The 13,646-nt window shown below is 42.0% G+C and overlaps 2 protein-coding genes across 3 annotated transcripts; both read right to left on the bottom strand.

The window, feature by feature from the left end:
* Nucleotides 1-807: 807 nt before the first annotated feature.
* Nucleotides 808-4,420, bottom strand: LOC137189088 (SH2 domain-containing protein 1A-like). The gene is made up of 3 exons (XM_067598745.1): nucleotides 3,933-4,420; nucleotides 3,196-3,259; nucleotides 808-1,620 (listed from the first exon to the last, which is right to left on the bottom strand). Exons 1-3 carry the CDS (start codon nucleotides 4,067-4,069, stop codon nucleotides 1,351-1,353), a joined length of 471 nt encoding a protein of 156 aa, XP_067454846.1. The 5' UTR covers nucleotides 4,070-4,420; the 3' UTR covers nucleotides 808-1,350.
* Nucleotides 4,421-7,022: 2,602 nt separating this feature from the next.
* On the bottom strand, nucleotides 7,023-10,244 carry LOC137189087 (type-2 angiotensin II receptor-like). 2 transcript variants are annotated; one of them, XM_067598744.1, is made up of 2 exons: nucleotides 10,029-10,244; nucleotides 7,023-9,443 (listed from the first exon to the last, which is right to left on the bottom strand). In XM_067598744.1, the coding sequence occupies exon 2, from the start codon at nucleotides 9,378-9,380 to the stop codon at nucleotides 8,106-8,108; it is 1,275 nt and encodes a 424-aa protein (XP_067454845.1). In that variant the 5' UTR covers nucleotides 9,381-9,443; nucleotides 10,029-10,244; the 3' UTR covers nucleotides 7,023-8,105. The 2 variants fall into 2 exon arrangements, with proteins under 2 accessions (XP_067454845.1, XP_067454844.1); XM_067598743.1 differs by having other exon boundaries at nucleotides 10,033-10,244.
* Between the last annotated feature and the right edge of the window lie 3,402 nt (nucleotides 10,245-13,646).

Below are 13,646 nucleotides of genomic sequence, written 5' to 3'. Positions count from 1 at the left end.
TCTGTGCTGTCGTTATCACCCATCATTATGGCTCAAACTAAGATATGCATGAGAAACCTGCGTCTGTCAGAAGAGAAGAAGAAGAAGAAGAAGAAGAAGAAGGAGGAGGAGGAGGGGGAGACAAAAAAGCACAGAGGAAGGGAAAAAGAAATGTGACAGCTGAGGCTCAGCGAGTGGGTGGTGAGTGCAGAAGGGGCAGGACCTGGAGTTGGCTGTGCTGTTCTCTACAGCTTGTCTCCTCTCATTAGGAAATGCCAATCAGACTGCATGTGAACCACTTCCAAGACTCCCCCCCCCCCCAAAAAAAAAGTTAAAAAAGAAAGTTTGTTTGTTGTTTTTTTTCTCTTTAAATCTCGCTACCCCTAATCCACCTCCCCGTCCGTCTGCCTATCCCCTCCCCAGCTCGCCTCCCTCCCACCATCACTCCACCATCTGCCCACCATTAATTGTTTGTTTCTCTCCTGGGCTGCGGATGACAGAGCCGCACAATGCATATGTTCTGACTGCAAGCAGGTGATATACGTTCCTGACTAGCACTTTGCCGATCGGCCACGATGCACCTTCCCTTCTAAACCATATGCTCCGCTAGATAGGCCTACTGTCCAACCTCATCTCGGCGGTGAAAAGATGGAGAGTTTGGTTGCTAGGAGACCGAATGAAGAATTGTCTGGGCTGAATGGATGCTCTCTCTCTCTCTCTCTCTCTCTCTCGCATTTTTTTTTTCATGAGGAGTCAGTAATGTCAATCAGATGAATGACAGACCCCCCCCCCCCACCTCAGCAGTCAGCACTCTCTCCATGGAAATCAGTACTTCAATATGTCAAATTGAATTTTTGTTCCACATTATATGTTCAGATGGAGGCTTGTGTGTAGTGTGTATGGCAGTGTGTGTTTGTGTGTGTGTGTGACCTCATTTAAAGAGTTTATTTCAACCAATATCATTTATTTTCTTTGCCATTCACATAACTGAATTGCATTAAGAAAACAGAGCACAATATCTGTTGTCAACTTACGTATGCAGTAATGGATATTAATGTTTCATGCAGTTGAATATTTTACATCGTATCCCTGAAAGTTATGAGGCAGTTTCTGTGCCACATATTCACACAAGAAAAAAAAAAGAAAGAAAAAAAAGGAAGACACTGAAAGTATATGGAGATCTGAATCACAGATAGGACCTAAATGACTAGAATTGAATAAACAAGAGCTGATTAATGGGAAATTTTCTGTGAGGTAAAAGAAAAATGTGACATTTAGTTTGCACACAGCATGGAAAATGCAACAGTAGGCACCATACAAAGAGAACATTTTTGTTTTTATTTAGGTCAATGGTAAGCTCTGGGTTTGTCCCTAACCCAGAGCTTGCCGCACTTCCTTCTTGTTCCTGTTTTTGTGTCCCTGAGAAGCATGCGGCCGCTGCTGGAGGTAAGCGTTCGAGCTGCTGCTGTGTGTCAGTGACAGGTTATTACTGGGTGTCTGTCCCTCTGTGTGCATTTGTGCGCGACTCTGAGCAGTGACAGGGTAGAGCAGAGGCATGGCAATTCCTTGTTCGGGCTTCTGGAAAGCTGCTATCAAGTTCTTGATTTGCCGGAAATATCGTTTCGGCACACCAGGACTGGTCTGAAAAAAGAAAAAAATAACCCAGGAAAAAAGGCAGATGAGAATCCAGCGTCTCTGTCTCCATCCCCACATCAAAACCTCCACAGCGGGAAAACAAAGAGGTCAAGACATGACTAGTTTGAAATGAACTCTCACACAGATTCACCTTATAAAAGACATCAGATACGCCAAAGTAGAGATGTGCATGTCAATTATATTTTTATACATCTAGTCCACTCATCCAGACTGAGATACTAATCAATAAATAAGCAAAAGAAATTCAATCTATAATTAATATAAAAAACATCTGTAAATAGATGGAAAATATACATAAGAGGTTTAAAAGCTAAATAAGGAAAATTCAGGTTGCAGTTGTTGCCTCTGAAAGAATTCAATCCCATGGGCTTTTTTTAAATATATATTTTGTTAGTCAACAAAAAGCATTTATTTTAGGATTTCTGTGTGACATCTGAAATGCTTAAAGTGTCCCATTACCTCAGTGGTTTCACTAGTGTCTGAAACCCAAAGCTCATTTTAGAAATGATCTGCTGCTTCAAAAAAAAAAAAAAAAAGCTCGCTCAGAATTCATCTTCTGTTGCAGCGAAGCGGTCTGTGTGTCTGATTATTGAGCACTTTTTATCTGATGAAATGTAACTTTATCAATTGTCTTACAGGGGAGCTTTTGCATTATTTCTAACTGACAACACACATCACTTCCCCACTGTCACCATAGCATTGAATGTTTCACAACTATAAAGCATTAAACCTTTGAAAGTATTGTAATTTTGTCAAGTAAGGATTATTTTAAAAGGCATTATTTGTTTTCTTTTGGTGCAAATCAATCACACTGAAAATCTGGTTCTTTGAATGCATTGTAAAACCACTCAATCAAACAGCAGAGAGAGAGAGAGCTTTCCGCAGCAAAGCACTGTGCATGTTTCTGTCTGCGACCACAAGTGTTACCTCTGTTCCCCCGAATATTTCATTAAAGTGATTGATATTGCGCATGAATAATGTAAACTGTTATCGAGCTTGTAGTGAAATACGCGTAATTCAAGTCTCGTTCCCCTATCTGTTGGCTTGATGCTGTCAGTAAAAATGAGCGAGGGTAAAATGTAGTTACAACAGCATCAAGCTTGGTTGTCAGAGAGAGACATAGCCTTCAGATGTCTCTATACATCCACATCTCTTGGTGTTTGCCAAAACCTCAGTGCTCAATTACATATCCCATCAGAAATGCTGTCAAATGCAATTCTCTATTTCCCCATCTCTAGAGTATATGCTGATGCTGTGGTGTGCTCGTCTTAAATTTGAGAGAGGGTGTGTGTGTGTGGGGGTGGTGGTGGTGGGGGGGGGGGCAGAACTATCTCACAGGGTGTTACTGCAAAAGGGAAAAAAAATGCACCCATTTCTCAGTGCTGTCACTCTTCTCAGAAACCATGTTTGCCTGAAATTCACAGCTTGGTGAATTAGCTTGGCACCAAAAACAATCTCTAGAACGACAGTAATAAACACCAACCAAGGCAAAGTAGACGTGCAGCTGTTTCTGTCAGCTTTGACTATGAGAAAGAAATAGATTAAAAAAAAAAGTCTCACATCTGCAGCCCATGAGCCTCCGTCATCCTTGTGTAGTCTGTATGTGTAGACGTATCCGTTGCACCTGCACACACACACACAAAGACCTTTGACCCTGAGTTCATCTTTCAGTTTAATGACACAAGCATTTGCCCCCCACTGCCCCAATCACTACTCCTGTGGGACTATTCATTTCATACTGAATAATAGAGCGCAGTGTGAACATAATATACGCTCACCGGCCACTTCATCGGATACACCTGTGCAATCTAATGCAATCCAATACAACACCGCTGCCATAAATTCTACATTTATGAAGCTTGTACATTAACATACGTGAGGGAGGCATAATATTAGGAGCACCATTCAATATAATGCACTCCAGTACACCATCGCCACTCACTACCACCTTAATAATAAACATAAAAGTAGAATTATCACCTTTCTTACAATGTCAACAAAAACTAAAAATGTATACGCTTCATAAAAGTAGAATTTATGGCAGAGCTGTTGTATTGGATTGCATTAGATTGCACAGGTGTTTATAATAAAGTGGCCGGTGAGTGTAAATTTCTTTTTGGTTTGATTTGACAATCAGTTGGTTTGTTTACGCTTTGTTGTCTTGCATTTCTTAAAAGTGAGAGGATCAATAATGTCCAAAACAGTTGAAAACAGAATTATATGATTACAGAAATAATGGCCTAAAAAAGCAGGGCGAAGAGACGGACAGAGATTGCACAATCTGTGTCTATACTCACAGCACACACAGGCAGAAGACGCCAGGCACAGAGTCACTGTTGCGGATAAGGTAGCACCCCTCTCTCCCGTCCTGGGCCAGCCGCCTCTCTCCCTCCTCCTTGCCGATGGGTCCGTGGTAGACAGGCAGGTTTTCCATCACACCTATCCTCTCGGGATCTGCTTTTTGTTCTGCTCCCAAGTGCAAACTCTCCCCTTTCTCTCTGTTTCTCACCTTCTGCTTCTTACTGCAGGCAAGCCTTTTGGTCTTTGCTGTATATGCTCTAGACTGGGGGCCCAGGTGACGCAGCCGTCCAACCTCTCATTTGATATTGGCTCTTTCTGTTTCAACTGCCTGTTGGGGAGCTTGAGCTCTAGCAAGCAAGCTTTCTGATTTTCCACCTTTTCACCCAGACTGATGGTAGCTCTCTCTCACCCCCTAACCCTTATGGCTTGGCGTTCATCCTTCCTTGTTCTCTACAGCTCAAACGCATACGCACAGACACGTAAAATGTGGGTTTGTGTATCTCTCAGGAAATGATTGTATTTTTCAACAGGAAATAACTTCAAAGATTCTAACTGAATATTTCCATAACAATAGAAAGCACAAAGGAAGGTTTTTTTTTTAAAAAAAAAAAAAAGCAATATCACCTTTTTCACACAGGGAAACATATATACAGCTTATATAGTGACTTTTCCTGTTTTCAGCTGAATTACTGAGAGGCCTCATTTTGTTTTCTCAGTAGCAGAACTTTGCTTACGCTGTCTGTTTCCACCGCATTTTCCATGAATAGTGATGTACAGTTTACGCTGAAATTCAGCAATGGAAGAAGTATTCAGAACCTCTAAGTAAAAGTACAAATACATTAAAAAATCCATTACAAGTAAAAATCCTGATTTCAAAATCCTACTAAAGCAAAAGTACAGAAGCTAAATGTACTTAAAGTATCAAAACTAATTGTTCATTCTGCAGAAAAATGGCCCCTGTAACTGATATATTTTATATCTGACATTATTAGATTGTTAATACTGTTTCATTCATGTGTAAGCAGCATTAGCTGGTTGAGGTGGAGCTAAGGCCACAAGATAAACTTTATCTGGGGGGTCGTGAGATGATTAATGGGTTTGGAAAGAGGAAAAAATTAAATCCCGCTACAACAATTTGCATTAATTTTTTTGGGCTTTTCTCTCATTTCACCTCTTTGGGCCTCAAACAATTATTTAAATGGAGCCATCTGAGATGTTTCGAGGTTAAATCATTCTTCGGTGGACCTGCAGTTACTCACAGCTGTGACAAGTGGGGACACAAGCAGACGCTGCTTTTTGTAGAAGGTCACAAGCCAAAAGTTACTACAGCTGTCAAATGAATGTAGTGGAGTACAAGTATTAAAGTAGTAAGTAGTAGTAGTAAAATAGAAATATTCAGTACAAGTACTTCAAAATTGTGCTCAAGTACAATATTTGATTAAATGTACTTTTCCTCACTGGAGAATTTGAAAAAAAATTTTTTTATCTCTTCATGTCATCAAATGCTTTATTGTTACTTCTAAAATAAAAGGGAAAAACGAAAGACTAATTTACATTGAGGCGTACTCAGATTGTACAAATATGACATGTTAAAAATTAAAAATTCATGTCAGAGGAAGACAGTTTAAGGCAGGCAAGTAAAACATTTGTCATCTGCCGTCTAAAAGAGTTGCCTTTACTTCACAGCTTACATTTTCTCATCACACGTACACAAACATGTTCTCAGTCACATGTCACCAGTCTGTCTTATTGATCGGGTGTCAAGGACACTCACACCTGCTTTATAGAACGGTGAGGAATCAGCTAATGAAGCTGTTTGCATCAACATACTGTGAGAGCTACAACAAACTCATCCTGCAATCTGTCCTGTCAGTAGGAAAGTTCTGTTGTGTCAAATTAAGGATCTGGTGATTAAAATGTTGAAAGTTTTCTGCAGACGTGCTGTGCATATTTTTATCAGGCTGATGGCACAGTGTTTGGTATTTCAAGCTCATCTGTCATGTTGAGGTGTATATTCTAGGTTGAGTATTACATAGTGTCCTTCAGGCAACCAAATATTCTTGCAAAAAGACCCTGTGAAGCTGTGATATATGTGACCATGTGCTATTTTCTTTATACTTTGAGCTGGTGGCTCTCTTCAATGCAGGATTTGTTGAGTGTGTTTTTTATACATTCAGAACTGTAGCCTACATGAGTCATCAGTCTGTGTCAGAGCCATCTTTCCCTCGGCTCAGAAAGATCATGAGCGGTGGGACTTAGGGGCTCCGTCTGGATAAGCAGCCAGTGGAAGCTTACCTAATGCAGCTACAGCACTTCAGCGCCATCCAGTGGCTGAATTGGGAAGAATAATGAGGAATGATATACTGCAAGTAGCAAGCAATAAGGTCTGGCAGCCTTTATGAAGAGTTTTCTTCCCTTTTGGGTGAATAGAGCTGCCATATTAATCTGTAAAAAGACCAGGCTGCCAATTGGTTATAAGTGTAAAGTAGAAAAAGCAACCAGTCCTTGCCACTTAGGCATTAAAACATTTCTAGCAGACTTCTTGTGCATAATAGTCTCGTGGCCTTCAGCAGTGCAAAAACAAATTGACATACTCCATTGGCTCCCAGCTCACAGACAGGCAAGCCAGGGTCAATGCAGAATGCAGTGGATCTATACTGGACACAAATAGCAGACAGAGATACATCATTGATTAGCTGGCGGCTCCCTCAACCAACACAAGTGGCTGGACTGGAATGCATCATAAAGACATTAGTATGAGATTATGATATCTGGCCTTGATATCTTCGGAATCCATGTGAGGCATTCTTGGGGGAAGAAAACAGGAGAGACTGAATGTCCATCTGCCAGGCCGACAGTAATCCCAGTGCTCTCATTCCCAGGAGGGGGAAGCTCTCAGCCACAGCTGCTGGTGGGTAAGAGTGGGAAAAGGAACCTAAAAATTGTAACTTGAACGGGTTTCACAAAATTGGTGCATGTGTGGAATTGGTCTAAAATTAACAAGAAAATCTCCTGCATTAGTAGAAGAGCAGTAGATATTAATTTGGAGAATTATATCAAGCAAAGAAATGGCATTGTTAGGGAAATATTTTTTCTCACTTTATTTCTTATTCGCAGTATTTTCATTTTCTTCTTTAATGAATAATACAATAAAAATGTTACAAGTTACATGATTACACATATAATATATTGGTCAAAAGGGACAGTAAAAGTAGAATTGGTATGACTAGTAAATAATTATCCTTGTACATCTGTATCTCATTCATCTTTTGGCCTGTTCGAGCCAAAATGCAGTAACTACATATATGGTCAAAATTGAGTTTTTGACTTTGTCTTACCATATAAAATATTATTAAAATATTATTATGCTATAGAAATGTATCATTTTAAAGCATGTGGCAAACAGCATGTAAAGGTTGCAAAACAAAACAGAGCTAAGCTCTTAAGTTAAAGCTAGCTGGAGATAGCCACAGCTAGCCAGCTAAAGCTCAACTGACCTAGGCCTACTCCTTCCTACCTTTTTTCTATTATTTAAAAAAATGAATTTTGATGTTCCAACATCTCAGTTATTCAGTTTGTTTTCCCCTATAAACAAGACAGTTGCTAATCCAAAAATGGTGGAGACACTAAAAAAGCACAGCAGCTAAACTACTCCTGCTAACATATTAGCCTAGCTTAGTGATGTAGCAGAAACTGCTACCTCAGCTGACCCCATAAAGGCTTTTTTTTCTGCATACTTAGATTGTCCAAAGGCAGATTCATGATTCAAAGATAATTTGTCACATGTTAATTTCTCAATTTGTGTAGTGAAATGCAGGGTGCATACTCTAGAGGAATGTGCTAAAAGGTTAGTGTACAAAAACAATAACTTGTCATTTTTCCACCAGTAGAGCGCTGCCTTGTCCTCCTCCTCATCTGCCTAAAAAGACATTCAATTTACATTCTATCTCTCTGTTACACAGTTTGCCAAACCAGCCTCAATTCTTTAGGCTAAACTTAGTTACTGCTCTCTGTCTCTGTAGGGCAGTGTTGTGTTCTGCTGAAAGTCTATTACAGTAACAGCTCCGTTTCACATGTCCATGCTAATTTGAATTCAGCAGTCACTTGACGATGGCGTCATTGTTTGGGGTGCGAGGCCAGTAAGTAGAGGAAAGGCCTGCTGGGGCCTGCTAGGCAGGACCAGAGGCCTCAACAATTGCCAAGTCTTTCAGGTCACTGAGTTTTCGGGAGAAGGAGCTCAGCCTTGTGCTGAAGGAGCCTCTCTTCTGACTGTGATCTTCCCCACGGGCCTTCAAACATGAAGCACACAGACCCTTACAGAGGCCCCCGAGACGGCCCCGGAAATGGTTTCCGATGAAGCAGTAGAGTATGGGGTTGATGGCTGAGTTGGAGAAGCCCAAGCAGAGGGTGAGAGGGGTGAGGTTTTGGATGGTCCAGTTTATCCAGCAGCCGTCCAACCATCCTTCACTCTTCAGCACATCCAAAAACGTCACGCAGTGGAATGGGAACCAGCAAAGGAAGAAGGCCAGAACAACCGCAGCCACTGTCCACAATACCCTCTCCAGCCCTCTGCCCTCCAGTGGTCTGCCCCCGCTGGAGCTGGGGTTCACACAGGGGGTCGGGGGTCTCTCTGGTGTACCGCAGCTCTCCTTGGACTCCAGTGATTTAAAAGAGGGCATGCTGGGGGTGTGTGACGGATTCTGCATTCTCACCAGCCCTGTATCAGCCAACAAATGTCTCCCAATAGCACAGTAGCAACAAGAGATGACAAGCAGTGGCAGCAGAAAGGCCAGAACAATCTTGATGATGGCCAGGGTCAGATACCAGGTGCGATCAGGATAGAAAATCACACAAGCCTCCACATCAAGCACTGGTATGTGTTGAATATCCCTCAGAGCCAAGGTGGGTGCTGTACAAACAAATGCCAGAACCCACACCAGGATACACGTGAGCCTAGCACGTTTAGGGTCTCGTGCACTCTGGGAGCGGAGCGGGTGCACGATGGCCAGGTAGCGGTCCATGCTCATGCACGTGATGAAGAAGATAGACGCATAGAGGTTGAGGTTATGGAGAGCGCCACAGATTTTGCAGGCCACCCAACCGAAGGGCCAGCTGTAGCCTCTGGAGTAGTAGACAGCCCACAGCGGCAGAGACAGCAGGAACAGCAGGTCAGACATGCACAGGTTGAGCATGAAAGTGTTAGCTACAGTTCTCCTCGAGGCACTGCCATGAGCCAATACACTCAATGCCAGGGCGTTGCCTATAGTGCCCAGCACGCAGATAATGCTATAGATGGAGGGGATGAGGGTGGTCATGGGTACAGGAGGCCAATCTTCGCAGGGGTAAGCAGGGGGGGCCAGAGAGATGTTCAGATAGATCTCTGTAGTGGTGTAGGGGGAGGAGGTGGAGTTGAAAAAGGAGAGGGCAGTTGGGATCGACATCATGGAACTGGATGTACCCTTGCGTCACACAATTCGACTTCCCCCCTCTCAGTTGTTCAAGGTCAGCTGGAAATCAAACAAAACAGGAGGGCATTTAAAATTTAACTACCTTTTATGGATGATGGAAAAGTTTTCCCTACACGGTAATCTTTAGTATTTGGCTCAAGCGTCTATTAGCTGTCCTGCTTGATAACAAATCAGAGCAAAAACATATTACACCATTCTTGACGTTGGCCACTAATGAAATACATATGAAGTGGTTGTAAGGATCCGGCTGCTTATTGGATTCCACTGAAACATCTATTTTGTTTTAATGCCTGAAACAACGTTTTGAAACATTCATGCTTTAGATGAAAAACTGTCGGCTTAATTTTAGGTTTAATCGTTTTACAGGAATCTTAAAAGTCAGTTAAGCTGATCCAGCACCCCAGAGGAATGTATTATTAATAACAGAAATAATAACAACAAAAAGAATTTAAAGCAGGCAATCCGAAAAAAGCATAAGAAATAACTTTCCCCATACTAACATTAAATAAAAATTATTCTAAGACAGTTAAATTAGCCATAAAAAAAAGATCAAACTAAAAGTGATATCTTAAAATTAAACAAGATTTAATGTATAATTTGTGACTTTTAAAGAATTCATTTTACCTACAGTGATTGAGTGTCCAGTCCAAGCAGTCAAGCGCTTTTCAATGCTTCTTTTGGCTAAAGTCCATGTCTTGACAGTTTCTCCTCAACCCCTCTAAGAGAAATCTGCAAAGTTGAGTCCCCTGGACTGTATCATGCCTCTGTGCGCATGTGTGTGTGTGTGTGTGTGTGTGTGGTGTGGAGAAAACAGACTGAAAGGCTCTGAGAAACCAGATGAGGCTGGGGGTCTTATAGCCCCCAAGAGCCTCTTGATGATTGCACAACAGGGAAGTTGCATACACGTCACACCTTCATCATTTCAAAGGGGCTGGACTGTACCTGGACACAAGCCAGCCTGTTGAGAGAGAGAGAGAGAGAGAGAGAAAGAGAAACTCTGTTTTCACTCTGTCCGTCCTTTGTGTCCGCTCTTCCAGATACCAGAAAAGGCCAAAACTGAGAAAATCGAGTCAAGATGTGTGTTAGAGTAATAGCTACATCTCTGCTGACTGCATACACACAACCACATGTCATACCTGACCATAATGAATAGCACACCAGTGTGTTTGAGGTGTCACACTTAGAGCCCTAACTGTCCCCACCGGGGCCTCTGACCTGAGAAACAGAGGCTGTGTGTTAATTAGCAGAGCCTCACACTTTCTGTCATATTCGTTCTGCCAGCGGTCAGATAAGCCATGGGAAATATTTACTTTGTCTCAGCGGAAGTCAAGCCAGCCACTGGGGTAGAGGGAGAGTAGGTCGGGGGTGGGGGTGGGGAGGCACAGTGTGGAAGATGAATGAGGAGGAGGACGAGCAGATACTGCAGGGAGTGAACGAGAAGATGAGAAGGAGAAAGAGGAGGGTAAAATAAGAGAGAAAGCGGAGATTCCCTCCAGTGGTTTTTCATTAAAGCCTCTGGTGAATGTTAATGAGGGATGCATGCACAGCTCGGAGACTGATTACATCACAGCTCCTTTGATCAACAGCGTGAGCATGCATCTCTCTCTCGCTCTCTGTGCGCACACGTGCATGTACGTGCGCATGTGTGCGTCTATGCCTTGATACTCGTGTGACTGGATGTACTTAATCTCAGCCTGGCACGCATGCATCGACGCGGCAAGCTCGCCTATGTTTACACGTGTGCTCGGATGCGCACTCTACTCCATTGAGTATCTATCAGGATGTGACATGTTCTAATAGCCGTGGGAACGCTGACGGTGAAGAGGATGGATGAAGGCGAGACAGAAAGCAGCAGATTTTGAAGGCCTTGAATGAAAAGTGCTGTTGTTGCCTTCATGCAGCATATGTGAAATCGGGAATGTGGTGTTATGTCGCAGAACTGTTAAAATGGGCTAGTTATGCTTTCCAAAACAGAAGGTTCATAATGCTGTGTTCTTCCACTGGCATGCTGGGTATGCACAGTTGTTCTCACACACACACCACACACACACACACAGGACCCATTGGCCCTTGGTGATGACATGCAACAACTAAAAACAGAGATTTATGGTGTCATGCGGGCCAAAAGAAACAGACGATAGAAAAAACAGATATTTGTCTTTACCTCCCCATAGTTCCACTATACTTACTGAATTACAAACATTAAGGTAGCATACAAAAAATATGACCAGTTTATAAAACATGATACATCCTTATAGATTAAACTATCCAACAGTATATAAAATAGTTAAACTCCATTTCCACAAGCTATAACATTAAAATTCTGCTTGCCTCTATTTGCATCAGGGGTGAGGAATGAGGATATTCTGCATAATGAGGGCTTTTACTGCTTAATACTTCAAGTACATTTTGCTGATAATACTTATACCGCTAGAGGTAGCATCAGCCTGTGATCCAGGCTGAAATATCTCAACAACTATCAAATGGAACACCGTGACATTTTGTACAGACATTCGTGGTCCCCAGAGGATAATGACTTTGGTGATCCCTTGACTTTTCCTCTAGCACCAGCACAAGGTCAAAATTAACATTTTTAAGTGAAATGTCTTGACAACAGTAGATGGATTGCCACGCAGTTTGGAACAGATTCAAATTTCCCCCCCCTCAGAATGATTTTAATGACTTTGCTGATGATCCTTTAAGTGTTCCTCTAGCGCTATTGTCAGGTTAAAATTTAAATTTGTCTAAAGTTTTAGTTCAGGGCCAAATTCTGTAACATACCCATCATCTCCATCATCCATCTAGCGTTAGCATATAGCTCAATACAGCCTGACAGAGCAGCTAGTACGGCTGTAAACTCTTAGTCTGGTTAATAGAGAACTTTCACTTACAACAGTGTTTTCATAGTGTTGTATTACTACTACTACTTTTTTTCTTCCACCACTCCTCCTTAATACAATCAAAACATTACATATTTAAAATGAAGAAGTCCTGCTTGGAACATACACAGTCTATCTTACTTTCACTTGTTTTTATCTCAGAATTGCTTTTGTTTACCATCCTTTGACCTTTGTCATCAGTTGGAGGGGCATTCTCATTTTATCCTATCCACAAACAATCAATTAAATTGGATAAGACTGCATTCATAGATACTTGTTTCACTCTTTATGGCATTCATGGCATGTACTAACATGTTGCAGTGTTAATTCTACTCGCAATTTCTTTTTTTTTTTTTGTTGGGTGTTGGATGCTCAAATTGAAAGGCTGTGTGATAAACAGTCAAAACAGAGTCTGTGTGTGTTCGTCTGATGATCCAAACACAGGGATTCTGTTACAAGCAGTGTCTGTACAGGCAGGAGATAAGAAGAGCAATGGAGCAGAGAGCATCAAACTCTAACTTACATCACAACCCTTACTGGACATTAATCTTCCAGCCAATTATTTTTTCAGTCTTTTATTTATTTATTTTGCTGCTGTAGTTTGTCAAAAGTCTCTTTTCTTTCCTCTGCACTCATTAAACTAAAGTATATGTAACAGTGGATGTTGCTGCAACCAAAAAGTTTTACAGCAGAACGAGCAGTCGATTTGTTTTTTTAAAGAATGACACACACACACACACACACACACACACACACACACATTGTATGGGCACATTATGTGCAGTATGTTTCCGTTGCACAGGATGAACAGCCAACATCTGATTTTATCTACACGCATTGAGGAGAAAAAAAAAAAGAAGGTGAGGAAACTGGGTGCACAAGTACATGCGTACATGGCCTACACAAATAAAGAGGAGGAAGATATGCTCAAGTAAACATATATACAGTATTCACCCTTAAAGTGCTTACATAATTGTAATGTTTATATTTTTTGCTGATTAATGTGCTATGTGTTTATTTGACAGTGGGGGTCTCTCTTGCTGGCTGGACCCTGGGAAGATAACCACCCCAAACCATAACCCTCACACAGTCCTCTGTGGAAAATCCGGCTCTTGGGGGTGAAAGGTGAAAGGTCAGAGTTTTGAGCCCCGCTTCCTCTCTGCTGATCCAGAAAAAATCTGAGAGCACTCTGGTCAACATGACAGAGTCCAGTCTAACATTAGTTCTCAGAACATTAATATACGGTAGCTGCTGTTTGTGTGGGATGCTGTAAGGAAGGGGGAGGGGGCCCATATGCGGAGGGGACCCTTGAGAGAGGTGAGGCGAGGCTATACTTAGCGTCACATCTTGCCGCGGGGCCCTG

Source organism: Thunnus thynnus, chromosome 9 (assembly GCF_963924715.1).
Source record: "Thunnus thynnus chromosome 9, fThuThy2.1, whole genome shotgun sequence".
Lineage (NCBI taxonomy): Eukaryota > Metazoa > Chordata > Actinopteri > Scombriformes > Scombridae > Thunnus > Thunnus thynnus.
The sequence above is the reverse complement of the archived record's forward strand: the minus strand, read 5'-3'. Positions and strand labels throughout refer to the sequence as shown.